The sequence below is a fragment of the Lottia gigantea genome (assembly GCF_000327385.1).
Source record: "Lottia gigantea unplaced genomic scaffold LOTGIsca_54, whole genome shotgun sequence".
Classification (NCBI taxonomy): Eukaryota; Metazoa; Mollusca; class Gastropoda; family Lottiidae; genus Lottia; species Lottia gigantea.
Genome location: NW_008709848.1, coordinates 1,301,270 through 1,328,627, shown reverse-complemented (window position 1 = coordinate 1,328,627; position 27,358 = coordinate 1,301,270). Strand labels below are relative to the sequence as shown.

At 33.7% G+C, this 27,358-nt stretch overlaps 5 protein-coding genes across 5 annotated transcripts; 2 read left to right on the top strand and 3 right to left on the bottom strand.

The window, feature by feature from the left end:
- Positions 1 to 289: 289 nt before the first annotated feature.
- Positions 290 to 1,751, bottom strand: LOTGIDRAFT_234724 (hypothetical protein; the record flags this gene model as incomplete). The annotated part of the gene is made up of 3 exons (XM_009062952.1): positions 290 to 597; positions 964 to 1,236; positions 1,485 to 1,751. Coding segments are annotated over 3 exons (716 nt in total), but the record flags the coding sequence as incomplete, so codon positions are not given.
- Positions 1,752 to 3,382: 1,631 nt separating this feature from the next.
- On the top strand, positions 3,383 to 4,810 carry LOTGIDRAFT_165917 (hypothetical protein; the record flags this gene model as incomplete). Its single annotated transcript, XM_009062951.1, has 1 exon — positions 3,383 to 4,810. One exon carries the CDS (start codon positions 3,383 to 3,385, stop codon positions 4,808 to 4,810), a length of 1,428 nt encoding a protein of 475 aa, XP_009061199.1.
- Positions 4,811 to 5,315: 505 nt separating this feature from the next.
- Positions 5,316 to 8,172, bottom strand: LOTGIDRAFT_234723 (hypothetical protein). The gene is made up of 4 exons (XM_009062950.1): positions 7,807 to 8,172; positions 7,110 to 7,292; positions 6,836 to 7,042; positions 5,316 to 5,933 (listed from the first exon to the last, which is right to left on the bottom strand). The coding sequence occupies exons 1-4, from the start codon at positions 8,108 to 8,110 to the stop codon at positions 5,728 to 5,730; spliced, it is 900 nt and encodes a 299-aa protein (XP_009061198.1). The 5' UTR covers positions 8,111 to 8,172; the 3' UTR covers positions 5,316 to 5,727.
- A 293-nt stretch (positions 8,173 to 8,465) lies between these two features.
- LOTGIDRAFT_165915 (hypothetical protein) lies at positions 8,466 to 14,064 on the top strand (the record flags this gene model as incomplete). The annotated part of the gene is made up of 13 exons (XM_009062949.1): positions 8,466 to 8,498; positions 8,943 to 9,110; positions 9,442 to 9,614; positions 10,021 to 10,097; positions 10,248 to 10,341; positions 10,787 to 10,830; positions 11,118 to 11,288; positions 11,614 to 11,709; positions 12,001 to 12,229; positions 12,790 to 12,838; positions 13,043 to 13,079; positions 13,299 to 13,437; positions 13,770 to 14,064. The coding sequence occupies 13 exons, from the start codon at positions 8,466 to 8,468 to the stop codon at positions 14,062 to 14,064; spliced, it is 1,605 nt and encodes a 534-aa protein (XP_009061197.1).
- A 2,954-nt stretch (positions 14,065 to 17,018) lies between these two features.
- Positions 17,019 to 22,166, bottom strand: LOTGIDRAFT_193764 (hypothetical protein). Its single transcript, XM_009062948.1, has 7 exons — positions 22,093 to 22,166; positions 20,607 to 20,725; positions 20,071 to 20,209; positions 19,666 to 19,809; positions 19,123 to 19,305; positions 18,628 to 18,792; positions 17,019 to 18,240 (listed from the first exon to the last, which is right to left on the bottom strand). The coding sequence occupies exons 2-7, from the start codon at positions 20,712 to 20,714 to the stop codon at positions 17,840 to 17,842; spliced, it is 1,140 nt and encodes a 379-aa protein (XP_009061196.1). The 5' UTR covers positions 20,715 to 20,725; positions 22,093 to 22,166; the 3' UTR covers positions 17,019 to 17,839.
- Between the last annotated feature and the right edge of the window lie 5,192 nt (positions 22,167 to 27,358).

Here is a 27,358-nt window from a genome sequence, read left to right as displayed (position 1 = left end):
CATTCGGCAATTCTCGGCAGTTGTCGTAAAGCTGAGCAGAGCTTTAGCAGTCTTTTCACGGTAGACCATTTGGCAACACTTCAGTACACTAGGCTTTAGTGAGAAAGTGGATGATATTGAGTCTTTTCAAGGCGTCCAAGATGTTTTGTCATCATTTAACAAGCGAGTGGCCTCTCACACGTTCAAATCACCATTTACTAACCCAATTTCACTAACCAGCGGGCCGTTAGTAATCTTGGATTTTCGTTCCAATATGGAAATATTGGCAGTTTTAAGGAACAAACATTTTACTTTATCATATGATTTCTTTCATTTCAAGAACATAAAGAAGGTCACACGTTATAGAATAGAAACATAATATATAAAAAGACATATGGCAAAAATCGTTGTAAGAACCACTCATGGTGTTGAATTATGTTGTTTAGCATCGTAACTGGCATTCTGCTTTCTCGGCTGGGGTCAAATCTGAGCAGTAGACACACCCTTTTCGAGATCTTGACATGACTGTACCCTCAGCACACTGGCCTACTACCTCCGGGCCGCCACTACAGTAAGTATATTTAGTACAATCGCCAGGTACAGGCTGATAGATACAGGCTGAAATATATAGAGAAAATAAGTGTAAATGCCAGACAATGTATTCTGATCTGTTACGGTCATAGACGGATCTCCAAGAAACTGGTCAATCGTTAGGTCTAGTAAGTAAGAAGGTCTGTATCTCGATATTAGCGTTTCAATCACGGGAATGCGACGGGGACAATGATATGCTTTGAATTTTTCTTAAAACCCAAACTATCAGAATTTTCCTGCAACTTAAAACAATCAGAAGTATAATTAAGCATTGAACTGTGGACCCATTGCAGTTAGGAATGGTTGTCATTTTCTGTGCAAAGTACCCATGTTCGTAACACAGTTTAGGTCTTTCTAAGTTTATGCACGGACCAAAAAAAATAACGGTATTACCTGCGTTTCCAATGATATCTGCTTCATATACAGATCGATACCCATCGTAAAACTTCCTGTTATCATTATTCTGTTCTGGTACGTTGTTCTCTATCTGTTCAGATGGCACTTCCGAGTCAGCATGGGTACAGATTCCCTTCTTTTGGTTGAAAATCAAACCATTGGAACAAGACATTGGTGGGAATCTAAAGTGATACTTCCAGCACAATACAAACTTACTAGGTTCAGAGGGAACAGCGACGATATCTAGCTTAGAAGAACAAAGTTGATCGTCTGAAATGAAAAGGAACACATCGGTTAATTGGTATGGTCTTTCAACGTTGAAGCATTGGGAAAAAATACTTTTATATAAACTGTCGCATCCTCACGTAAACTTCCGAAATTACAATCTTTCAGCAATTTCTTTAATCAGATATCCCGTGTTTCAGAATGAATGAACAAACTTTTATCTTCAGCAATGACCAGCGATGGGTGGTATTCGAGGGCAATCATACAACTAGAATCAAGCAATTCATACTTACATTTGGCATAATAGTCGGGACTAATATCACAGTCGACATTTTCAGTATTAGAAACACATTTTCCAATCCAGAGGTTGTAGATTTCATCGTCTTTACATGGTCTTCTCAAATATTCCCTTCCATTGTTACATTGATAGTAGTAGGTACAATCCCCTTTCACCATATAGATTCGACCCACCGTCTCATTGTTCTGGTTGAAGTTACAGCGACCACTCTGGGCTATAGCTACTCCCAAGAGAGCTGCTGCTACGACGAAGGTCAACATTGTACAAATCTGAATTAAAATTTCAAATCAATGCTATTGGTTTATATAGGTATATTTAGTGGGCGTTAGATGCAGTGTAGAATTATAGTTGCAGTGTGATAAAGTGGGAGACAATGGAAAACATTTGTCGAATGAAATGAGTTGCATGTATGTAAAGATACAGGCTTTTCAGTAACATACTTGACTATCCCAATTAAGTCTAAAAAAAATACCAATACTGGTTATATAGATCTGCAAGCTAAGTAAGGAAAGCATATATTACTACTTTACTATCATACCAAGTATGTTTTTCAAAGGCGAACGGTTGTATGGATTCCCACTATCAGTTATCATTAGAGCGGAATGGTAGTGGACCAGGAGAAAAAAAAGCGTGTATAAATGTTTAAATAAGCTTTACCAAGTAACAAGTTTGATCCATTTGGTTCATCAGCTGGCTAATATATTCCTTTGTTAGAACCTACCAATGGCGTTTCTAGCGTTTCTAGCGTTTTTGCCTCTCATTCCCCCCATTCCCCAAAAAGAGGTTGGCCTGGCTTTGCCCCCCTCCCCTTGCCCCATCCCCTCCTGTAAACGCCATTGAACCTAACGTTAGCAGATAATGGTAGTCAAGAAAAATAAATTTCTGAACTGACCGTTTACCAGACGTGTTTTTATAACGATGAAACGTGTTGCACATTTATAAGACATCATGGTGTGTATTTGTTTTACTAGAGTGGTCTCGGCTGACCTTAAAGCTGCCTGACCCAGATAACAACTCCAGAATTTCTGTTGACTTGTTAACACCTTCTTTTTAAACATGTTGATTAGAGTTTTGGTATCTTCGTCAAAACAAATAACGAACATCTAATAAATCATTTACTATTCCAAATAACTGGTTAAGACACGCGTTGTTGATTTTCCCTGTTAAAGTCTCTCTAGATTGATGATGACACTTCAAGATAGGACGAACCAGACGTTGAGGCTAGGTCACCCAGGTTTTAAAAATTACGCGTGCTAAATGTAATGAATCTGATGACATTGATTTATGTATTTTGTAAAAAACAATGTTCTGAGTTGCATCCTTTGTAAATTTTTTAGTATTAATCCAACTTATCTCCCTAAAAGCCAGTCAATTCTAACTCGATTTCGTCCAGGGTTAAAATTAGTGTTGGCATACTCTTAAAACTGGATAATCAACATAAGCAGGCTTAAAAAAAAACAGAGGAAACCACACCTACATCATGCAAATGGGAACTTCTAATTTAACATCTATCTTGAAAACTTGCCACCAATTAGAATTTTTAATTGACCAATATGACAGATATGAGTCATGTTGGCCAACCTTGATTTTTGTATCCGTATTTGCACGATTCCCCTAAAAAATGACCTGCCGCTCTAATACATACGCTATTATTGAAATGAGGCTTAAGATTATCACAATAATAGAAAAAAATGGTTTCTGTCTGTCGCATAACATATAATATGATCGTTTATATCTGTAATTCGGCTGCCTGGTGTTAATTCACAGTTCTTATCTCGTCAAAACAAAAATATAAGGTTCATTAAGCCACACCCCACACGCAATTCAAAAAACACCATGACGTTACTCCTGTGGTGTGTGTTATTCATGTGTTCTAACTCAGTTTTTGGAGCAATGAAAAATGTTCTCTTTCTTATTGCCGATGATCTACGACCAAATTTAGATGTTTATCAAGGCCTGGGATATCATTTGGGTCAATCACATACACCCAATTTAGATCAGTTAGCTAAGAAAAGTATTCTTTTTCAAAGAGCTTATGTCCAATACGCCTTATGCTCTCCCAGTAGAACTTCATTCTTGACCGGAAGGCGACCAGATACAACTCAAGTTTACGACCTTCAAACGTACTTCCGGACAATAGGAAACAACTTTACTACCATGCCGCAGTATTTCAAAGAACATGGCTACCAAACTGAAGGAATGGGAAAGATATTTCATCCTGGAAAAGCATCTAATAATGACGATCCTCCATCTTGGAACAAATATCACCATGATGGAACAAGTCAAACTTCACATAATTTAGATTATAGTTGGAAAGCAGTAAACGACTCTGAACGAAGCCACAATCCACTGGTGGACGAAGTTATATCCAAAACGGCAAAGGAAGTCTTGCAGACTTTGTCATCAGGATCAAAACCCTTCTTCCTTGCTGTAGGTTTTCATAAGCCACATTTACCTTTCGAATTTCCAGAGAAATTTCTGTCATATTTTCCTGAAGACAACATTCAACTTCCGTCTAATGAATTTCCTCCTCATGGGATGCCCGATATAGCGTGGAGTAGATATCGTGAATTGAGATCATATCGAGATATCAGTGCCCTGCATGCAACAGGAGAAAGCAATACACTACTTCCACATCATGTTGTAAGAGAATTAAGACGGGCGTACATTTGTGCCGTTGCTTATATGGATTCATTAGTTGGTGAGATCCTGGCCGAGGTTAAACGACTCAATCTTGAGAGCAATACTGTTATCTCATTTATCGGTGATCACGGGTTTTCTCTTGGAGAACATGGACTGTGGTCTAAAGATACAAATTTCGAGGATGTGGTTCACGCTCCGATGATGATAAGTGTTCCCGGTCTTACGGATAACGGCGTTGTGACGAACCAGTTGGTAGAACATGTAGACCTGTTTCCAACTTTAGTAGAAGTGGCTGGCCTTCCGTTACTGCACACCTGCCCGGAACATTCTCATCTGGATACGTGTACTGAAGGAACGAGTATGGTTCCTCTTATTCATCATCCACTATCTCAAATTAAACAGGCCGCATTTTCCCAAACCTTTCGTCACAGGGCTATGGGTTATAGCATCAGAACAGACCGATATCGATACACAGAATGGCCTGCATTTGATTCTCGGACAAAGAAACCGGATTTTACCCATTCCTATGGTAGCGAGCTGTACGACCATGTCAACGACAAGGAGGAAAACAACAACATCGTCGCGCGACCAGAAAACGCCCAAATTGTGACAACTCTCAGAGATATGCTGCGTAAAGGATGGAGATCAGTGTCAAAAGATCCTTCCATTATTGGTTAAATTGATAATAAAGTTTTCTCATTACACACGTGAGAAGGAGCTTTCTTATTCTATTTGTCGATGTATGTGGACGATTTTGCGGTTGTATGTTCATTTAAAGCCAAGGTCGTTACCATTTTTTTCCACTTTCTTGTCAATTTTCAGTATAAGACTTCAAACGTCGTGCTCCCTCGTAAATTTTTATTTTAGTAAAGTATTATTGCCTACAAAATGTATTATATCTTCGAAGTGACAATTAACCTCTATAAATGCTCAGAGGCCATCTGGCCTTTGGTAGCTCCCAATCCCCCAGCCTCGACTTGGGGAAACACCTTTCGTGACCTACCGATGGGCTATTATTGTTGCCTTTAATGATGATCAGAAAAAGATTTAGATACATAGATACCATCTTGTGCTGAAGTTATGTCTTGTTGATCGTCTGTTTTTCTAGTAACAGAATGAGTGGTGTTGCTTCATCAACTAAAATAGATGTCTATCCTTTTAGAAGTGGAAGAAGAATTGTTATATAAATGAAATATTTTATTCACTTGTAACAAAACTTACAAAATGAACACACGTCTAGATACTGAACAAAACATGAGCAATTTTACAAATAATATTTACAAAGAAAACAAAGGAAAGATGACGGACTTCAATGGTCAGAAAAAAAACCATTTTAAAACACAAATTTAATACTGAAATAAAGCATAAAACCCATCAAATATTTTCAAATATATGAATTTTACAAAATTTCAAAGTTTTGGGGTTTTGGTCGTTGCCGAAGTTTTCTATAAAATGTTTATGTTTTCAGAAATTCTATGAGAAAATGAGTTCTTTTCTTGTGAAGCGATAAATCCAGAAATGCTACGTTTCTTGGATATTGACGTTCTATGGATAATACTGTTGCAGGTACAGATGGTTTGTGTTGTAGTGGAAGTTTATTTAGGACGACTTCCACATTCTACGTTAGCTCTCCAATCACATTTATGTTCAATATCATTAAAATGGCTGTTACTGGGACATTTGACCCTGGCCACCACTCGACCATAATTACACTTGTAAAATCTGGCACAATTCCTGGGATCTGATACGTCACCATTTTTGGTTCCTTCGCATGGTTTATCGATGATAGGACTTGCAGTGGCTAAAAAATAAAATCATTGGATTAACCAAAATACAAGAAAAACGAACAAGAACTGAGAGCATGAGATTCAAGGCCGAAGGGCGTATATTAGTACCTATGTTATGTCGTTATGTTGATGCCTGCATGGGATGTTTTATTTGATTTTTCACGAACTCTGCGTCGAATTTCCATTATTCAAGTAGTATGAATATCTGATGTTGAGCTAAAAATTGTTATGCGTAATTATATTTAGATCACTATGTGGCTCTAAGATCTTGGACGCCAAAAAAAATATGATTAAAATTTATCGCGAAAATTTATTTCTTAAACATTTGGTATAAACAACTTTGTTTAAATAACCAAAAGTCAGATAATCCTAGGCCTATATAATTATCTATTCATACAATTCTGACTGTTATTTAGTAACATTGTGGTTTAATCTGGAAGAATGCGGAATCGCCCGTGACCTGTTTTACCTATCACTTGCTTTAAAATAACTTTTAGGTTCAAATACTGGTAAGCAAACTGTTTTTTAAGTCATGATAGCATCGAAATCTAAAAAGACATATTTCTCTGAGTAAAAAAAACGCTTTTCTTATTGAGAGATGTGGCTCAGTTTAGTAGCCATTATTTGCCAAAAAACAAAAACCTCTGATTTTCATTTTGAAAATGATTCGGATATCAAGTCTTAAATTACGTTGACTGACTGTTGTAAAACAGGAAGTTAGAAACTGTATGATATCTATGAAAATGAAAAGTGATTCAGGTAGCTTATTTTTATCTCTTCAATTCAGTAGAGAGGATCAGGAAGTTACAAACTATATGATAATGTATTTGGAAACAACAGCACTCGGTGATATTAGCTCGAATTAATAAGACTGTCAAAACCAGTAGTGGGGTACGATGTATCAGGTCATACTTACTGACTGAAACATGACTAGGAATCTGCCTGGTCCTGCATTCATCCGCTACCATATAACTAAGTTCACAGGTGTTGTTTCTGGTGGAGAAGAGGGTATTTTCCGGACACGACATAGTGGCTACTACTGTACGGTTATCACAAGCTAAAAACTGGGCGCAATTATCAGGATCTGGGTTCATACCAGTCGGCACTACACATCGTTCATCGTCTGAAAACAAATAGGGAAAGTTATATATGTGACCAAATCAATATTGAAATCAGGCTCGTAAACAAACCTGATTGTTGGAAGAGGCGGGTAATATATCCGGAGGGGCAATGGTGCATGGTGTAAAGTTGTAGTAATGGAATTGCTCGGTTGTTCGATTTTTTCGTGGGGTTTTTCCCGGTTTGGGGGTAATCCTTTTTTAAGGCCTCTGTAGCTACGGGCTTGTAGGCATAAAGTCTTAAACTTAATTTAACTATAACATACATGAGAACGATATGCTTTATATTTAAGCAGAAATGATTTATTGTCTAGTGTTTCGGGGGGAAACATTACACCAATTCTTCATTAGCGATCCTATAAATATCCAATGGTAAAGTTGGAAATTGATAACGAGTCGACTTATCCATCTGTCCTGACATTAGCCAAACTAGCTACATTTACTCTAATTGTATCGACTTTTTACCTACTGTTTGCACGTTATCGTGTGATTTATTTTTTCCTTTATTATCAGTCGATTCGTCGTTTTATTTTATAGTTGCAGAGATCTCATTTTTCAGTAGGCAGGATAAAGGGATAATCATTTTGACTAATATTAGTAGATCGCACAGGAATTTTGCAAAGTTATGTTTGGTTTGCGGTTAGAGACCAGGCTAGAGATGCAGGGTTTGTTTCCTGTACCTTTGATTCCACTATCAAACTGAGTTTGTCACATTTTCAGAGAGTTCACATGTCAGAAAATAAAATAAAGAATCAATCTTCCTACTTACTGATAGTTGGTGTGGTAATAACCTGGTTACAATCGTCCCATTGTGATAAAGGCAACACACAAGCATGACCAGTATTCGACCAAACTCTTGTATCATTGCAAGATATCGTCCAATATTTTTTGCCTTGTACACAGAAGTGGACTTTGGTACAATCTCCAGCATCCCTCGTCCATTCTGTAGACCAAGGATCCTTACATCCAGGATCAGCTCCGAAAGTATCATCAAATAGATCCTCTTGACAATACACCACAGTAGTTAAACTTACACATACCACTAATAAGTATATGACATTTCGGTTAGCCATGATTAGGCAAGCCTGGATTAGTTGGTAAGTCCAGCAAGCCTTTCTTATTTAATGATGAAGTGTGACCAAGGATTAGCCCTAAAACACTAACGCGTCTTTTATATAGCGTCCTATATTCAGGTGGTAAACGTATTGGACAAGTGTCACGATGAAATGTACCGGGAGAAACCCCTGTCAGACAACACTGTATCCTGACCAGGTTGAAGTATAGGCAAATTTCACCCCAATGCCAGTGCATCTTTCATTATTTGTAGATTGGTTGTCCTTAAACAGTCAGCCGTTTTACAGCCACCTTTTGCCCTTGAATCAACAACCAGTAATCCTGAAATTGACATTACGTTCAGCCACCGGAAATATGGTTATGACACCAACACGAGTATTTGAAGAGGTGCTGTGTTTACTTGAAAATTTTCAAACGCAAACATCAGTTTTGTGTAACAATACGTGTNTTAATAACTCGTGGTTAAACATCTACCCAAAACACGCAAATTTTCCATCTTGAAAACGTGCTGAGAGAGAAAAAGAGAGCAGGTCAGTTGTGACATTGATTCTGTTTACCCATTTTCTGTCCATCACTGTCGCCCTAGTCAGATAATTATAATATGTTTACTAGAAGGATTTAAAAGCTATTTTGACAAATGACAGTCAGCAAAATAAATAAGAAAATAGGCTTTTAGAATCACATGCTTGGATTCAGAGTGAACAAATGTTCATTTCTATTATAAGTTGAGGGGACAGGCTCACCATCCAAAAAAGGAAAAAAGCAACTAGTTAATCTGTTATCATGATAAGAAGTATCTCAAACTTTAAACTCTTTCTTGATATATTTCAGCTGGCATGCTGTTGTGGTCCAGCATCATGTAGTTTATGTTGTAAAGGATTACCAGCTATCAATGAATCCACTGGTACAAGAATTATGTACACACTGTTTCTAGTTGTGGCCATCAGTATATCATGTTTAATGTTATCACCACAATTACATGATGTTATTATACAATCAGTGAGTTGTATTTCCTTTGTCATGTCAAATTTCATTACAATGCTAGTGTTGAAGTATCAAATTGTATTTTCCTGCATGGTCTTATTTTAGTTTAGCATTAATCAAATGTCATGTCAACATAGTAGCCTACAGCTTTATTTCATTATAGAGGCAGCCTGAATTTTGTGAAAGGTGGGAAATTTAAGTGCTGTAATTGATAAAAACTATAGACTATAGTCTATAAATCTACAGAAATAAGTCCCTTACCCTATCTGAAAGGTTAACTAAAAGTATCTTGCAATGAATTTTTGAATGCTGCAAATATTTTTAATTTCTGATTTGTATATTGTAGGGACTGAATGAGACATGTACAATGATATCAGCTGGTGAGAACTGTTCTAAATTGATAGGATATAAAGCTGTCTATCGTGTTGGTTTGGGTATTATTGTCTTCCACTTTATATTAATGATATTAACACCATGTGTACCTAATAGCAATCATTGGAGAGCTTCTGTCCAAAATGGGTAAGTATAGAGAAAATGCCAGTATTAAAAAACTGAGTTCCCTCTGTCAGTGACGGATGTTTTCTGGGCAGATATGTAAAAAATGTTTAATTGTTCAGATGATGGGACAATAAACTGAGACACTCATTGTATGCTATAAACCATGCGTAATTAAGAAAGAGTACATTGTAATTGGAAATAGAATGTGGATGTGGATGTTCACTGCAACTAAAAATTGCATTTACATAGAATTCTGTTGTATTAATGGTAACAAATAAGGTAAAAGTTAATAAATGTTTATATATAAACTATGATTGTGTTTTTATAGTCCTTAAAATAAATTTATTCATTCAAAAAATCTTGTTTTGGTATAATCTGATAAATCAAATGAAACAAACAAGTCAAATGTTTCTTTCTCATATTGTAGATATTGGTTTTTTAAATTTGTATTTCTATGCTGTCTATGTACTGGGGCATTTTTCATACCTCCTGCTTATAATATTTGTAAGTTTTTAAGTTTATTAGAGAATTTAATTGTCCACATCATTCAAAACTGTGTACTGTTGGTTTGAGTTAATGATATTTTTTGGAATAATGCATTGTACACTGCCATATATATATAGTGCTGTTTTGATTTTGTCTGGTATATTGTAGATTTAATGTATCTGGGAATGGTTGGTGGTTTTATATTTATTTTGCTACAGTTAATTCTATTGGTGGATTTCACTCATACATGGAATGCAAAATGGTATGTTTGACTATCACAGAATTTTCTTATTCCTAACAAAACAAAAATGATTTTTTTTTTCTTACCAACTGTAAAATATGACCTTTTTTTCTTCTGTTGGGTCCCATAAAAATATGTCTTTTGATGTCAGTAAAGCATAAGTATTAAAATTACCATACATGTATATCTCCTATCATGGAAAATTTCAATGTTTGGCTCTTCTGTTTAAAAGATGCAGAATAATAAGATGTAAAAAATGATTTTTTTTTTCTTACCAACTGTAAAATATGACCTTTTTTTCTTCTGTTGGGTCCCATAAAAATATGTCTTTTGATGTCAGTAAAGCATAAGTATTAAAATTACCATACATGTATATCTCCTATCATGGAAAATTTCAATGTTTGGCTCTTCTGTTTAAAAGATGCAGAATAATAAGATGTAAAACTTCTGCTCTTTCAATCCACAGGGTGAACAGAAAAGGAAAATACAGAAGTACTTGTGGATATGTTGGTAGGTATAGAAGTGACAACTTTAGACTGGTTTTACAGGGATTTTAATACAATATGATTATAGCTATGCTTTACATTCTCCATCTTAATTTTCTTAAATGTTTCGGACTCAAGTACTCCTCTCACTTTCACTAAGAAATTTCAGTGAACATAGGACAAGTGTATTCAGATTATTAAACAAGGGCTTTTCCTGCATCTTAAGGCTTTACGCAGACAGCACAATATGTTAGTCTTTTGCTATCCAGACTGTTTAAGAACTAAGAACTAAATTCCCCCTATGTTTTGAAGGTACATTGTTCTGTGCTGGCTTGTTTATAATGCTAGCTATTGGTGGTATGGTTTGTCTCTTTCTCTTCTATGCCTTTGAGGATTGTACTACCAATAAGATCTTTCTAGCTGTTAACTCTGGTCTGTGTGTATTTATTACTTTCATGACAATGTTACCATGTACAGCAAATCGTAAGTTATCTCATTTTTTTTTCTTAGAAATTTCTGTCTTAAGACCATCATCTCATGTGTTTTTTGCAATATTCACTGCTTCAAACACATATTAGTTCATAATATATTTGTTAAATTGCTCTGACAGGTTACTGTCTTTCATGGATAGCGCAATGAAGCAAAGCCTGTAATAATTTTTAATGTCTGAAACAATTGAATATACACTGATCAACTTGAATATTTGATTGCAAGCAATTTATATCTTAAAGACACTTGCATTTCCAGTTTTCTAGTGTTGTTAGTGAACTGATCCTTGATGTATTTGATAATGTTGTTTCCATTTCAGGCAATGCCAATGCTGGTATATTACAGGCCTCAGTGATATGTTTATATGTTGTTTATTTGACATGGTCAGCAGTGTCTAGTGAACCACCAGAAGAAAGTGAGAGTCTTCTAAAATACTTCTAGAGTACAACTTTGATCAGGATTATAATCATATAGGCAAAGAGGTTTATTGTCATGTCCAAACACTAGTTTTTTTGCCAGCAGTTCTCACCTGCATTAATGACAGGTGGATGCTGGGTTGCATTATCCAAATGTCTACACAATCCTGGACCTCCAGACAAGAACACACTACAACTGCAGTTCTCAATTGCATTCAATCTACATGTAAGTTTACTGTGCTTTCAACCAAATTTGACTATATGTCTACCCTTTTTTGTTCTATTTTCAGTATCTATAATCGAATCCATTGCAATTATGGCAGCACAGGTTGATAAAACAAGAGAAAATACAGCACCGCCAAAAATTGGTTTTGTATCCAATGTGGGTCAAAAGTTTTCCGAGATGCCAACCAACACCACATTACATATTTGTCGACCTAATTCCCAATTTCCTGAAGCTGATCTCATTTCTGCCTATGCTGGTCTTTTTATTATGTTAGTAATGGCAGTGTACTCAAGGTTGGCAGACTGTTTTCTTTCAATGAATTTTGAGCTCCATTGTGTCTCATTGGGTTTCGAGCATGGTGTCACTGAGAACAATTCAGTAAATTGATTAAGTAAAGTTATTATTTTGTTCCTTTTATTTTGTAAAATTATTTTTTCATGAAGTAAAGTTATTATTTCATGAAGTAAAGTTATTAAATTATGAAGTAAAGTTATTATTTTATGAAGTAAAGATATTATTTATGAAGTAAAGTTATTATTTTATTGAGTTAAGTTATTATTTTATTGAGTTATGTTGTTATTTTATTGAGTTCAGTTATTATTTTATTGAGTTCAGTTATTATTTCATTAAGTTATGTTATTATTTTAAAGTCAAGTTATTATTTCATGAAGTAAAGTTATAAAAGTTATTATTTCATGAAGTAAAGTGATTATTTTATTAAGTAAAATTATTATATTAGTAAAGTTATCATTTTATTAAGTAAAATTATTATATTAGTTAGTAAAGTTATTATTTTATTTAGTAAGATTATTATTTTATTAAGTAAAGTTATTATGATATTTTTTTGTTACAGCATAAAGACATCTCATCAAGAACATAGGTTTGGTGTCAGGCATGCTGTGGTAAGTTTAAATTAATAAGATCAATATTTTAGTTTATTTTGAAGAAATATTGTACATGTAGGTCTAAGTAAAGTTGTGGAATAGGTGAAATAATGTACATATTAAATTTGAATACCTGCACTGTAATGCTCAGTTGAATCATCTGGTTATAAGTGATTATCATATCTGCATATTGCTGATATTTTTTATTAAATTGAATTGTAGAAAATGAAGGCATGTTGTTGCTGTGTCATTCAGAATAGTAAGTTTTAGAATTTTTGTAATCTTCATTGTTTTGATCCTGTCTGATTTCTTAAAAATATTTTTGGTGCAGGATGTGTCAAGTTCTGTGTTCAGCAAATAGCTAAATCGACATCCCTGTCCTGTTAAATTGTCTCTGAATTCTTATTGTGAGGTTGCTCATCTTAATTAATGAATACTAAGGAAGATTTTTATTTAGTTTGTTTTGTCCCATTTTTAGGAGATAATCCATCAGAATTAGGAGGTCAAAAGGTGAATCATAATGAAGTAGAAGGATTAGTATATCATTACTGGTTTTTTCACCTGGTATTTTTTCTGGCTGGTCTGTATATTATGATGCAGCTAACTAATTGGTATCGGTTAGTATCTGGATTGATTTTTCTTAAAAATATATTTGTATATTAGCCCTGCTGTTAGATAGCAAAATGTTCAAAGCAAGACACAATGTTATAGGAAAACTTGTGTGGAGAAGTTTTAATTCTGAAATGTGAACTCACAAATAGCTCCTATAAAATTCTGATCATAAGATATTTGTTAAATATCAGAGTTATTGCTTTACTGTTTTTACTTATTTGTTAATTGAACTGCATTGATAAAAACATTAGGGTTTCTAAGTCTTTATTAATGATAAGCACACTTCCATCACCAAATTGTCAATGTATCAAAGCATCTGTGTTTTATTCACTGTCAGGCCTGAGGAGAGTGATATTAATAAGTTTGGACTGAATTGGTCAGCTGTATGGGTCAAGATGGCATCAAGCTGGACATGTATCCTAGTGTATTTGTGGACCTTATATTTCCCACAATGTTGTCCTGGTAGAGAACTGGCTATCCCACCAAAGGAACAAGAAATGGAAATTGGAGATTATGAAGTAGATATTGGTAGCCCTAAAAGATCTCTTGCTCAATCCCCAACTGCTCAAAATACAAGTCAGCCTCAGGTATCTGGTGATGCTTCAACACATTCTCTTAATTCCGACTGCTGAATCTCTGTAATATACAACTTTTTATATTGTTTCTTGTTATTTATTCATACCTTTATCTTTTTTAAAGATTTTTTAAGGCATTGTTTTTTAGTAAGGACAGATGCATTTTTTATACCATTTTTTCACTTGAAAATCTAATAGTGCTTAAAGGAGAAAGACATCGAAATAGTTCACTGTATTTTAGCTAAAATCAAAAATAGTCAATTTTGAAAAGAATTTACCTCATTCCATGATTTCTAAATTCAAAATTTCAAATTATTTTCTGTGTGGCCATTGATCTCAAATTTTCTTATGTGAAAGTATTTTTCTATTTTGACGTTTTTGGATAGAAATAAAAGTTCCATGGATAGCTGAAACAATACCAATTTATTAGTCAGGAATGAAAAACCTGAAAGATATTAATTAAAGTTTCTTAATGGAAAAACATTTGTAAGTAAAACAGGGGTTTTCAACCTGGAGGTTATTATCCCAGATGGGGTTATTTGGAAATTTCTCAGGGGTAATAAGGCACTTTGTCGTCTAGCATAAATTATTTTGACAAATATAATTTTAGTCGTTCCTCAGTCAGGGGAAAAGGGGTAATAGTAATGTTTTATTGGGGAATGGAGGGGTATCGATCAAAGATCTTGAAGGTGCAATAGAAAGAAAAAGGTTGAAAACCCTAGAAGTAGAGTGATGTGTCATTTTGTATCATTATATATTCTCATTATTTATGTAAACCAATACATCTAGTGTGTAACTTGTCCCAACGTGATATAAATATTGTAACTTATATTATCAATTTAAAAAACCCAATTTTTTTGTGATTTTGAAACAATATGTATTCTAAACTAATATATTTGTGTGTAACATGTCCCTTTGTGATATAAACTACATAAGTTATCTATTATCAATTTTTATAAAAAAAATCTATTCTTTTGAATCATGTTTTTTATTGAAAATACCACATGATTATGTTATGATTATGTTGTTTATTAGTGATGTACTTATTACATGCAAAAGTGGTTTAGGTTCCAAAAGGAATTAATACATGAATTATTTCCATTGATTCCAAGTTATGTCAGATAGAAGTTCAAGAATACTTTACTTTCAATTAAGAAATAAATTTAGTCCATATTTCATCTAATCATGTTGACAAATGATAATTTATGGACTATTTTTCAATGGGATAAATTTGAAAAAAGCACCTCATTAGTAGCTTGAAGGCCAAGTTGAAAGTTTAATTATTTGTTATAAGACAGTATTGTCATTATTTGTTAAGATATTAAATTTTACTCAATTTTCACGTTTTTAATTTCCTGTATTTTAACTATTGGTGCCTTTCTTCTCATATTTTTGCCATTTTCTTTTTGTTCATAAATCTGCAGCAATGTTTTTCATCTATGCATGACTTTACTTGAACTTCAAATTTTTTTTACATATAGCCAAATAATATACCAGTTTATGGATTATAAATTCAGCTAGGAGTGTAGTAGATATTTATAATGATACCACTTTAATTATGTGTCTTCTTATTGTGTTTTTTTCTTCTTAAATGGCTGTGAATTCTTTTTATTACTGAATGTTTGATACATATATAATATATATATTACTTCAAGGCCTACAATTAATAATTTAACTTAAAAATCTGTCATTGATTTTCTTGAATTTTAGACAATTACAGTACTAAAAGTTAATATTGAATTAAATTAATTATTGTTACCTTATCTGGCCTTAGCAGATTTTAATTACTGATTCAATGACTAATGTTAGCTGATAGAGAATGAAGTGAATTATTAATGTTTCTTTATGCAATGTAACATCATCAGTCATTCTGCCCATCTAGAGGCCTGTAACAACTTGTTGCTTTTGAACTATGTTTTTATTTTTTTTATTTTTCTTACGCGTTTGACTTTTGATTTGCCATACCATGGTCTGTGCTTCCTGGAGTCAACCCAGTGTTAACTCTGGTCAACTACAACTACAACTACAGCCAAACATCTTGTTATTGATTAATGGTTACAGTGCCCTTAATATTAGTGATTGGTATGATGTACTTAGGATTGTAAAGAGGTTTTTCTAAATTTTTTATGTGTATCGTGTAGGTCACAATTCGCGAAGGGTCATGTGATAAAGCATATTATCTGACTGATAATTGCAAAGGTGCAAATTGATGCTATCAGTGTCTCTGAAGCACAATTTTAGAAAACCTTTTTACAATCCCTTTAATGATATATTCTTGTAGACATTATATTAACTCAGGATAGGTGCAATAGTCAGTATTGTTAGTGATATTTATTTTCAATGGTAGTCCCTTATGGATTTTCTTTGCAAAAATATAGTGTCTCCTGTTTAAGAGTACAAAATAATGCCCACATTTCTCAGTTTTGATAGAATTCAGTCTTAGACTTGGTTTTACTTGGTACTGTACTCTTGTTTTTAATGGTTGTAATCGACCTACTTTCAAATTCTATTATTTTCAAATCAAACTCTAATTCTAACTGCTTATGTTAATGTTCTGAATTGGTCTGGATGTACCTTGACTGACTACATCTTTTTTTGTTATTAGGAGGAAGAATAATAAATTTTGTTTAAATAGCTTTATATATTTTCTTTGACTGGAAACAATGATGTCCACATGGTGCAGAATAGTAGGACATAAAACTCAATTCATTTCATTTCTGGAAACAATGATAGCAATATTGAATGAAGTGTAAAAGGTTTACCTACTTTTCATTACACTTGAGACATTCTAAGAGTATTTGCACTATAGTATTTTGGTGATTATCAAAGAATGGAAGCGAGTCCAGATTCCTTGAATTTTTATAATTGGGTGCAATGCTTCAAAGGTTGGTATGTGATCTTTTGGTATGACCTAGGTGGTAAGTCATAATAGCCAACTCTAAATATCACGTGAACTTTGAACCAACATCACATCATCTTTTAGAAGACGTATAATTCTATACAAACACTCTAAGAAAGTATATTTTTATTCAGGTATAATAATCATATAACAAGAAAAAATATAAATAAGGCACTTGCCACTTTCATTGAAATATTATAATAATTTTTGACTCGGGTTTCTTTCCTTAATAAATGCCATTTTGGAACTTTTAGTAGTAAGTTGTAGCAAAATTATTTTTAAGGACTAGACCTTCACACAATTAACTTAGTAAGCTACCATACAATTCAATATTCACCCCAGCCTAATAGGCTTACCTCAAAAATGTTAAAACTAGAATAATAACATAAAAATCACTCCCATATAATTATAAGCAGAATCAATGCCCTTGAACCATTAAGTCTATCTGATGATAATACTGATCTGGATGTTTAGTTTCATGTTTTTCAGCAGTTTACTTCTCTTCTCATCCATGATCTGATTTGATTCTTCTAAAATAAAGTTCTCTGCTATTTTTAATAGCATCAAAAGTTGTATTAATTTTTGTTAACCATTTAAAAATATTGTTAAACGAGTCAACAGTATAATAATGAATATCACAGAAATTTCATGTAGTCATGTAGTCTTTTATTGAAAAGAGAATTTGATTGGTTGAATTTCAAATGACCCAGAACAAGAGATGCATAACAATTTCATAAGATCATGGATGGCAAGGAAAGTCACCTTTAAATTAAACTGAAAACAGTCAGATTTGCATGTTAACCAGATTGTTATTTTGTGATTGAAATATAACCGCGAATATTTAAAATGCAAAAAAGGAATACAACAATTGCTGTGGAAGCTAAACTCTTTCAGGAATGCCCTTGTTTACCAAAATCATGTGTGGAATCATTTTCATAATTTAGAACTTTCCTGACATTGTTCCACAGTCTGTTTCTCAATTAAGCCCTCAATAACAGGAGAAGTATATCCCAGTTCTTTCAGAATTTCTACAGTGTTGAAACCACCTATTACATTTGGTAATAACTTATTGTTTCCTGGTGTTCTAGATAGTTTCGGTGCCGGTCCTGGTTCCCATTTTTTATCAGAATTACTAAGGAATGTCTTGTTTTCTTTATTATGTGGATGTAATGGGGCTTCATCTTTTGTTAAAATTGGTGTACAGCAAGCATCAGTATTCTCAAATATTTTCGTCCACTCATCTTGTGTTTTCGAGGCGAATATTGAAGTAAACTGTTCTTTTAGTTTCACTTGGTCACCGAATTGATTCACTTCATTAGTATTTAAACCTAAACCTAAAAGATAAAGTAATTCAACACTTGTGATGAAGCCCATCCATGTCTTGTACAAAATACACATTCAGACTGTAAAGAAACTGAAAGAAAAATTACTAGCAATACAACACACACTAACAGCAAAAGTAAAGAAATCTTTGACCTTGCCTAAGATCTCATGAATGCAAACCCCTTTTGAGTTAAATAGCTGATTTCAAAAGGTAATGGTCAATAACTCAAGTCTTATAAAGCTTCTATTGTGCTGACAAGATATGTTGATAGAAAGACAGGGGCAATAGCAATATCTATCCTAATTTTCAATTAAGGCTATATATAGGGGTAAGATGTTGTAGGGGGTATTAATACATGTTTTTTTGGACCACTCAGATACAAAAAGTACCAAATTACCCTGGATTAGTTGATGGAAGAATTGTGGTTCTATAGCTCCTACTGCCATATATTTATTGTCTTTAGTTTTATAGGTGTTATAATAGGCAGCTCCCCCATCTAATACATTGTCGCCTCTTTCTTTACCCCAGATAAACATTTCACGAGACGCCCACAACCATTTACCTACAATTATACATACAAATTCTACTTTTGGCAAGACTGAACATAATGTGCCAGTCATCAACCTGACATCCTTAACACATTTTCTATCAATATGAAACAAATCTCATTTGTAAAATATTGGGTGTTCTTTCTGCCGGAAAAATTATATCCAGAATGACTAGTATACATTGTCAGAGTTGCATGTTCTGTCTTAAGCAATATTTATAAGTTTGACTGTCAACATAGCAATATATACCATCTGCATTCTACATATTAACTAGTGATCAAATAGCTATCAGAGAATATGGTACGAATCAGCAAGTTTTGACAAGAATGTGTTCAATATCTTACCTAAATATGCTGCCCCTTCCGTCATACTGCAGTCCACTATTTGACCATGTCCAGATTTACTCCTTTCAAACAAGGCTAATATTATACCCATGGCACATGTCATACCTCCCCCAGCAAAATCAGCTAATAAATTAATAGGGGCCTGTGGGGATTCATCTTTTCTACCCAAACAGGATAATATACCTGTAAAAATACAATAAACTCCACTTATTATCAGCACCAATATATATATATATATATATAATCTAAATTGCTGTCTAATTATCAAATTTAAGTGGGTCAGAGTTTCATTCGACATCAACAAGTATCAATTGGTCTTCTTTTCTTATTATTCTAGTTAAAACAGCTGTAAACAGATAAGCTTGTGTTATTCTCCGCAGAATATAATTTGATTCAGCCCAGGATCATTCGGTAGAAGATGAGTCATGGAAATTGAGTCGATATCCTTAAAAATAAGGACCTTTTTTCTTTTTCTCTTACAGCCTATTCAAACCTTGCTAGGATCATGTGGGTAGGATGGTAACACTATTAGTAATCTAGTACCTGATGTAGCTAAATAATTAATATCATGACCAGCTCGTTGTGCCATGGCACCATTCTGACCATACCCTGTCAATCTAGCATAGATCAATCTCTTGTTCTCTTTCATTATTTTATCTGGTCCTAACCCTAGCTTCTCCATTACTCCTACAATGAAATAGACCTTGATTGTTTTCCTGGATAAAATCTCAACACACACTTAGTGAGCAATGCGCCTCCATGAGTCTACTGGGCATCATAACAACCTCTCAGTAATTTAAAATCAACCCTATAATTCACATGGATCTGAATCACAGCTGACGATTTGGTTGTATTTTTCAGACATTTTATGGTCACAAGTTCCAGAAGACATGTCAAAGATTATGAAATGATTGGCTTTTTTGACTTAAAAAAAAATCGATCTCTCACCTGCTCTAAATGGTTCTAAAACAACATCAGCTGATAGACATAATTTATGGACTATTTCTCTTCCTTTAGGTTGTTTTAAATCCACGGCTATAGACTCTTTCCCTCGGCTTAAATAATCTCCAAATCCACCAGAATGTACCTGGATTCATCAAGGACAACATTCACTGGGACATTATAAGTATGTCAGATTATGGAGGGTGTCAAGGTACTCAAAGTTTCGAATTAAAATCTCCCTCAACTTAAATAGTCTCCAAACCCACCAGATTGTACCTGGATTCATAGTTATTATGCAGTGATTAACACAATTATGTCATACAATTTACTACAGCATATAATGTGTAGACCTACTCTGTGCAATCTGACATACACCAAAACAATATAGTTATATTTTTAAGGGAAAAAGTCGTCTTACGCAATTTACGTGGAGCTTAGCAGTAGGGCTCTCTCAAAATTCAGGATAAACTCTGCTACAATTTATAGTTTGGTGACCCTGACTTATGTGTGGGTGTTCAAGTTCATTAACTTCCTTTGTTTACCTTATCAACTCTTATAACCCTGGCACCAAAATCAGACAAAATCATTCCACAAAATGGAGCTGGTGCCAATCCTGCCATTTCTATCACTTTTATTCCTTTTAAAGCCATTTTACTAGGATCTGGAAGTATACAGTACCAGACTTGAATTAATGATTGCACAAAAAGCTATGACTTATGAATATGACACCAAATAACAACATGGTTATGAGTACCAGTAAGTAATAAGTTTATGCTTTGACTGCATTAATGGGAACCTCAACATCTAAATTTGCCTTCACACCTATGGAGCTTCAGTTCAGCTATGGGCTACCTAATGTTCTATCTATATATTAAACTAAAAATTAGTTCCACAACATATGCCATGTTCTTTGGGTAGGCCTTAAAAGTAGAGAGCTAGGCAGTTTGTGGGCTTAGTACTAAAAAGGCATATCATCCTATGATCATCCTATCATTTATTAGAGAGTAGAGAGCTTTTAGATGCAAAGCAATTAGTTCAATCGTAGGCCTAGACCTACTGACCAGGCTAATAGTAATACAGTCAAGTAACCTAATTTCGTGGAAACCTATTATTCGTGGATTTCCGGAAATGTTTAATAATTTACATGAGCGACCTTGCACGATCTCCGCATTAGTTTGTTTTGATAAACATGGGTTTTCTGTACAATATCAGCTAGTAGAATGAATCCAGTAGTTTCAAGCAAGGTACAATGTATTAATGTATACTTTGACAAATACAAAATGGTGGATTTCAGTTATTACCAAACTTCACCATTTTTTATTGGCCGAATTTCCTTATAATCCCAAGCGGTAATCGGAATTCCAAGTGTCGTCTGCTAGAATGTAGTCCAACGAATGAAGCCACGTGATCAACTAGCGGATTCCGTGTCAGCAGAAAATTTCTATGGAACACAAAGTGGACCATATTCTTATGTTGTTTCAGTGACTTTTAGCAATAAATTACGCTAGGTATCTTATTTTAAAATCGTGGTTCTTTGAAGGAATTGTCACTAGTTATAATGAATTGATATTAAAGATAACTACTAAGAGAAGTTAATTATACCACCCGGTATCTATACAATATGTTTTTCTCGACTTATTTATAGATCAAACATTGTACATGAAAATAGGTGACGCATTCTGCTGCCGTTGCCGTGTTGGTTGCTCATGAAATATGGGTCAAAATGAGGGATTCATAAAGAAAATCGAAATAAACCAATTTTGATTATTTTGTAGAATATCTGAGGAAACATCTAAGACAAAAAAAAATTTTCATTTTTTTTACTTTGACGAAATTCGGTGTTGAATCCTTATATCCACGAAAATAGGTTACACCACTGTACATCATACATACATACATTACAATTACATGGTAATGAAAGAATGTTCAGTTTATGATAGTTTGAAACTGTCAGTCAATGGAGAAATGAAATTCCTATACAGCAATATTTGATTTCCATTATATTTGCATACATATAACAAGGCGTACCTGTTGTAAGTTGAATCGTAGGTTTAATTTAAAGACCAAATTCCACTGCACAATACAATCGTCCACACATGCCTTGCAATTGCAGTCACATGACCGGCAATATCACGTGACGTCCAAATCGGACAAATGTTGATTTGTCCATGAGCTAAATCGCCAGATTTTATTTAGCATTAGATGAAATCAAATCACAAGGTGAAAATATTATAGACACCTTTTAGTTGCTATCGATGGAGTTATTACATCATGGAGATCAACAGTGTGAATATAGTTATCAAAGAGCTGTGGTCTGAATAGCTTTAAAATAATTCCTAGTTATCTCCCTTTATCTGTCAATGCACAATACCAATACATCAGTATAATTTTCAATGGAATTTTGCTTGGCCTTTGGGTGCGTCATTATCGGTTGCATACAGAAACTCTAATCAGGAACCTATAGATTTTTATCTTCCATTGTAAGTTGATTTGATTGTATGAACATCTAGAAAATGATATCTTCAGACATCGTTTCTGAATGACCATCCGTTTTGTCATTTCATCATTCATTCATTACATGGCAATATTCCTTTAAGTTATAAAATAATTGGGTATACATCCTCAATATTTTTTCAGCGAAAACAAATTGTTTGAATCTGACGTAAACAGTGAGAAGGTAATAGAGTATAATCTACAGCCGGAATGCTGATAGTTTCCACATTTTTAACATCTTCAGGTAAATTAGACAGAGGTACGAAAGAATTCGTTAATTCATCGTTTTGGAACGAGTTTTAACACCTCTCCTACAGCTGTCAGGTGGGCTATTATTAATGTGGTAATCTTTATAATTATCAAAAATTATTTCAAAACAAACAAACTTAATTAAAGTAAGAGGTTTTTGTACTAAGTTCTATTTTGAACGGTTTTGGTATAATCTGGAAATTTCGGTCACCTTGAAAAAAGTTTCTTGACGAAATTTTGACGAATCAAATGATGGACTGGATGATTAAGTCTTCTCATTAATCCAATCGACCCAGCTGTAATTGTGTACGGATAATCCACGAAAGATCTATGCCAAGAGGTATGACAACTCGATGTCATCCAGGTGTTTATTTCTTCTAAAAGAAAGATAATATACTCTGAAATATCAATGGGAGGGGGAGATGGGGACAAAACTATTCGACATTTCATACTTTCGTCGCACTATATTAATTAACCCAATTCATTAAATTAGCTGATACAAACTGTAAATAAAACTTCTTTTTCAGAATCTCGAAAACGAATCACATTACTTTCTGATTCTTATAAGATTATAGGACACGAATTATTTGAGTAAATTATTGAAGTAAAATATAGACATTAGTCTTATTTATTTAATTAAAATATTCTCAAATTGAAATCATTTCACTAATCGTCAAACAAAGAGTTTCGGAACTTTGTTTGATTTCGACTTTTATTGCAAAATATGGTAAATTAAAATACTAGGTAATTAATGACGGAGAAAGACAGAGGAGTAATTTAAAAAAAAAACTAATTCTATATCAAGTCGCAGATCAATTTAACTTTATCTCCTTTTTATTTTATATCCTTCATTTTATTGTGGTTTTCATAGTAATTTTATTGGCATATTAAGGAAAATAATTTAATGTAATTTTAACGACATTTATAGTGAATGGTAAGACTAATATAATAACGTGCGTGTAGTTTTATGGTGCCACGACTTGTGATTAGCTTTCTGATAAAAGCCAACACTTTCTTCATGCTAAGCATATTCCTTCCAAATCTGAAGCCATGTTTGTCTACAATCTAATATAACATAAACGTATCAGTGGATTGGACGATATTTTATGTTCTCCGACATTTAGTAATGTTCTTATAGCATGCAGTAGAATAGGACAAATAGTATGACATTATCAATAATAGCCTACATGACATGTCCTAATAAACGACCTCGAAATTTAGACGCCTAAATACCTTCAATGTAACTTACTGAATTTGTTATCAAATCTCAAAATTATTGGCTGTTTATTTCGAGAGGTTGAAAACAGATCCTACCGTCTGTACATATATACGGATATTTCTATAATAGCATAACCGAGGACCGAAGTCGGACTTCCTTATTCAACAGTGCTATAAGGTAAGGCAAATTTTAATGGAACTCTACCTTTAACGTTATCGCTTCATTAATAGTTTCATTTTGCTGGTTTTATTTTACATTTGAAACACACAAGTAAATTTTCTTTGATGTTATGATTTTTAATCGATTTCTTTTACCTTTATAATTTGTCCGACGTTTATTTTTAACTAGGTGCTATCAAAAATAATTCCATTCAATCACTATAGGCCTACATTGGTGTAAATTACGAAGCTAGAATACAGACGATAAAGAAAACGTCTAATAATCTACTTGAAACATACAGTTCAATGCGTTCATATTATAATCTGTAGACTTTTACACGCAAGTTCTTCTTATAGTAGATAATATTAAAGATTTCAGTGGGTCTTACGTTTTATTTACTTATATCTGATTGGTCTAAATGTAACGGATAGCCTCGTGTGCAATGAGGTCAAATTTGGGAATCGGCATTAACATTCATGCACTCATTCTTTCAATTACATAAACAATATTCAATATAAACGTTCTGGACGTTCTCGAGGCTTATTTTCGACGACCTTTCCCCTAACTTTATCTTTAACACCCCAAACTGCCTACTCATCTATCTAGGTTTTCGCAAGTCTATATGAAGTATATATTTGATCATTATATTATATGGAACATTTAACAAGGAAAAGGCGTTTTAAGTGTAAGTTAAACTAGTAAAATTGAATCAAAGGGCTAGATGAGTTGGTTTAATCAATTAATCCCCTGGGACACCTGCTAGTTCACAGTTCACTCTTAACAAGGAATATTAAAAAACACACAAGAATATTCCATTATACTTGCACTCTCTCTTACTTGTAAAATGTTGAAAGCTAATTACTTTTAAGTGAAGAAAATTGTTCTAATTATTACAGAAATGAAATTTACCAAAATAATTTTCCTTTTGACTTGTAGAAGAAATTATCAAAAATTCATGGCAATATTTACCTCATTCTAGAAAGCTCGACGTTGTCTGTTTTCATTGGCCAAATCAAAGACAATTGACTGGTGTTTTAAATTGTTTTTCGACAAAATACCAGGTGATGTTCCCAGAGAGATTGTGACATAGAATACCATCCATATATTACAGGAAATGTAGAAAACTGTAGTCTTTAAGCACTGCTTCGCTTTGTAATTATATAGCCCAAACCTTTCCTTTTCTTTCAAGTCGTAATATTTACAATTGACTAGTTCCTGTTATTTAACTGTTAAAAAGATACCCGAGGATATGTAACAACCTAGAAGTTTAGAACTTATCCTCATAGAATTTTCAAATGACACGTATGACATAACATAAATAATATTTTTGATATAGAATTTGATTTAGTCTGTATATATAAATATAATCCTACCAAGAAAATCTAGACCCGTTCACTTGGTTTGTTTCTATTTTACCGAATGTCAAGTGAAATAAGATGTGTTATTCTGACAATAGTTAGCCAATTCCTGAGGAATGTGTATGTTTATTTTATTCTGTCAGGGTCATTGTTTATCTATTACACACATAAATAAACACACGGACTTATTTTAGACTTTGGTTTAAACAATACTTATTTCTGCATAGAGCTCATGATATATAAGACAATATACAATAGGCCTTCAATATAGTGGATCCACAGACAAGCATTGATATTTCAGTTGTTCTCTGGTGTATATGTCTCTAGCTATTGAAAACGAGGTTAATGCCACTCTCCTGCTCACTGCATGGCGTTACACGTCTTCTCTAAAATCTAGTCACTCATTGCAGTTTTTAAAAAATAACCATGGTTTGGTTTGATAATGATTAAATAAGTGAGATTGCTATAATTCGTAGAGTTGATGTTAGTGAAATTGTCTATGTAATCGAAACTTTAGTGCAAGCCTACTGCAGAAAATAGGTTTATTAATCTAGTCCAAATTCAACTAGAAAATGTCCAATAAATACTGCAAAATCTCTAAATATCAGTTTGAGTAAATGACACCCTGCTTATTGTAATTTGAAATAAGCTATGAACGTGCCTCCCATGTTGATAATGTAATACCTTGCTTCATTGATTTGTATTTTAGTTGGCAGGCAAATTGAATCTTTGGAATTATCACCAATTCCATTATATTCTCTCTAGAATAGACTCATTTATAACCCAACATGGCTAAAAACAATACTTCACATCAATTATCCCTCCGGTTACTTCATTTACATGCAGGCCATGTCTTACTCTGGATAAATATTGTTTTAGGGTCATTTCGTAATTGTTCATCAAGTCATAAGAAATTCTCATTTTCTTCAAGTGTTAACAGTTAACGTCTCTCGAGGAAGAATTGGCGATAAAATTTCCAAACGTCAAGGAATTATCTTCTATTTCTATAACTAAACTTTTCAAATGCATTTAGTAAAAGTACGCAAGTAGAAAATTAAATGACAGACAGAGTCTGTAGAAAATCAAGCTGATGGTTGTTTTGTTATCGGTGACGGTGACCAACTGATACTGTTTTCAATGACATGGGGATGCGGTTATTGGTGATTATGTTATCTGGAACTGATAATGGCTCTACTGTTATCTTTGGCTAGCTATTACTGTTATCTGTTGATAACTGTTACTGCTATCCGTTTCTTACTGTTATTGCTAACTGTTACTGCTATCCGTTTCTTACTGTTACTGCTATATACTGGGGCTAACTTTTACTGCTATCTGTGCTTCACTATTACTGCTATCTATTGATAACTGTTACTGCAATCCGTTGCTTACTGTTACTGCTATATACTGTGGCTAACTATTATCAGTTGATAACTGGAACTATTATCAGTTGATAACTGGAACTATTATCTGTTGATAACTGGAACTATTATCTGTCGATAACTGGAACTATTATCTGCTGATAACTGGAACTATTATCTGTTAATAACTGTTATTGCTATCTGTGGTAGTGTGCTTATGTGCTAAGTGTCACATTAAAACAATTCCGACATGTTCGATATTTGACATGATTTGAAAGCACTTTGAAGTACAGATAAGAGTCTTTTACGACCTCATTGACCAATAATAAAGGACGTTAACGAAGTACTATTTACACTTAAATTTGGTTAACACACGTAAGACCGTAACCGTCTGTAAATAAGATGACCCGGCGAGATCAAAGGAATTATTTCGAGGAAGAGATTAATTGTGGACAATT

Coding starts and splice junctions, on each gene's coding strand:
- LOTGIDRAFT_234723 (XM_009062950.1), bottom strand. CDS start 8,110: ATGGCTAACCGAAATGTCATATACTTATTAGTGGTATGTGTAAGTTTA. Junction 7,293..7,806: donor TATTACCACACCAACTATCA/GTAAGTAGGAAG, acceptor TGTATGTTATAG/TTAAATTAAGTTTAAGACTT. Junction 5,934..6,835: donor TCCTAGTCATGTTTCAGTCA/GTAAGTATGACC, acceptor TTTATTTTTTAG/CCACTGCAAGTCCTATCATC.
- LOTGIDRAFT_193764 (XM_009062948.1), bottom strand. CDS start 20,714: ATGGCTTTAAAAGGAATAAAAGTGATAGAAATGGCAGGATTGGCACCA. Junction 19,810..20,070: donor TTTAGAACCATTTAGAGCAG/GTGAGAGATCGA, acceptor ATTTCATTGTAG/GAGTAATGGAGAAGCTAGGG. Junction 18,793..19,122: donor GGAAGGGGCAGCATATTTAG/GTAAGATATTGA, acceptor GTATAATTGTAG/GTAAATGGTTGTGGGCGTCT.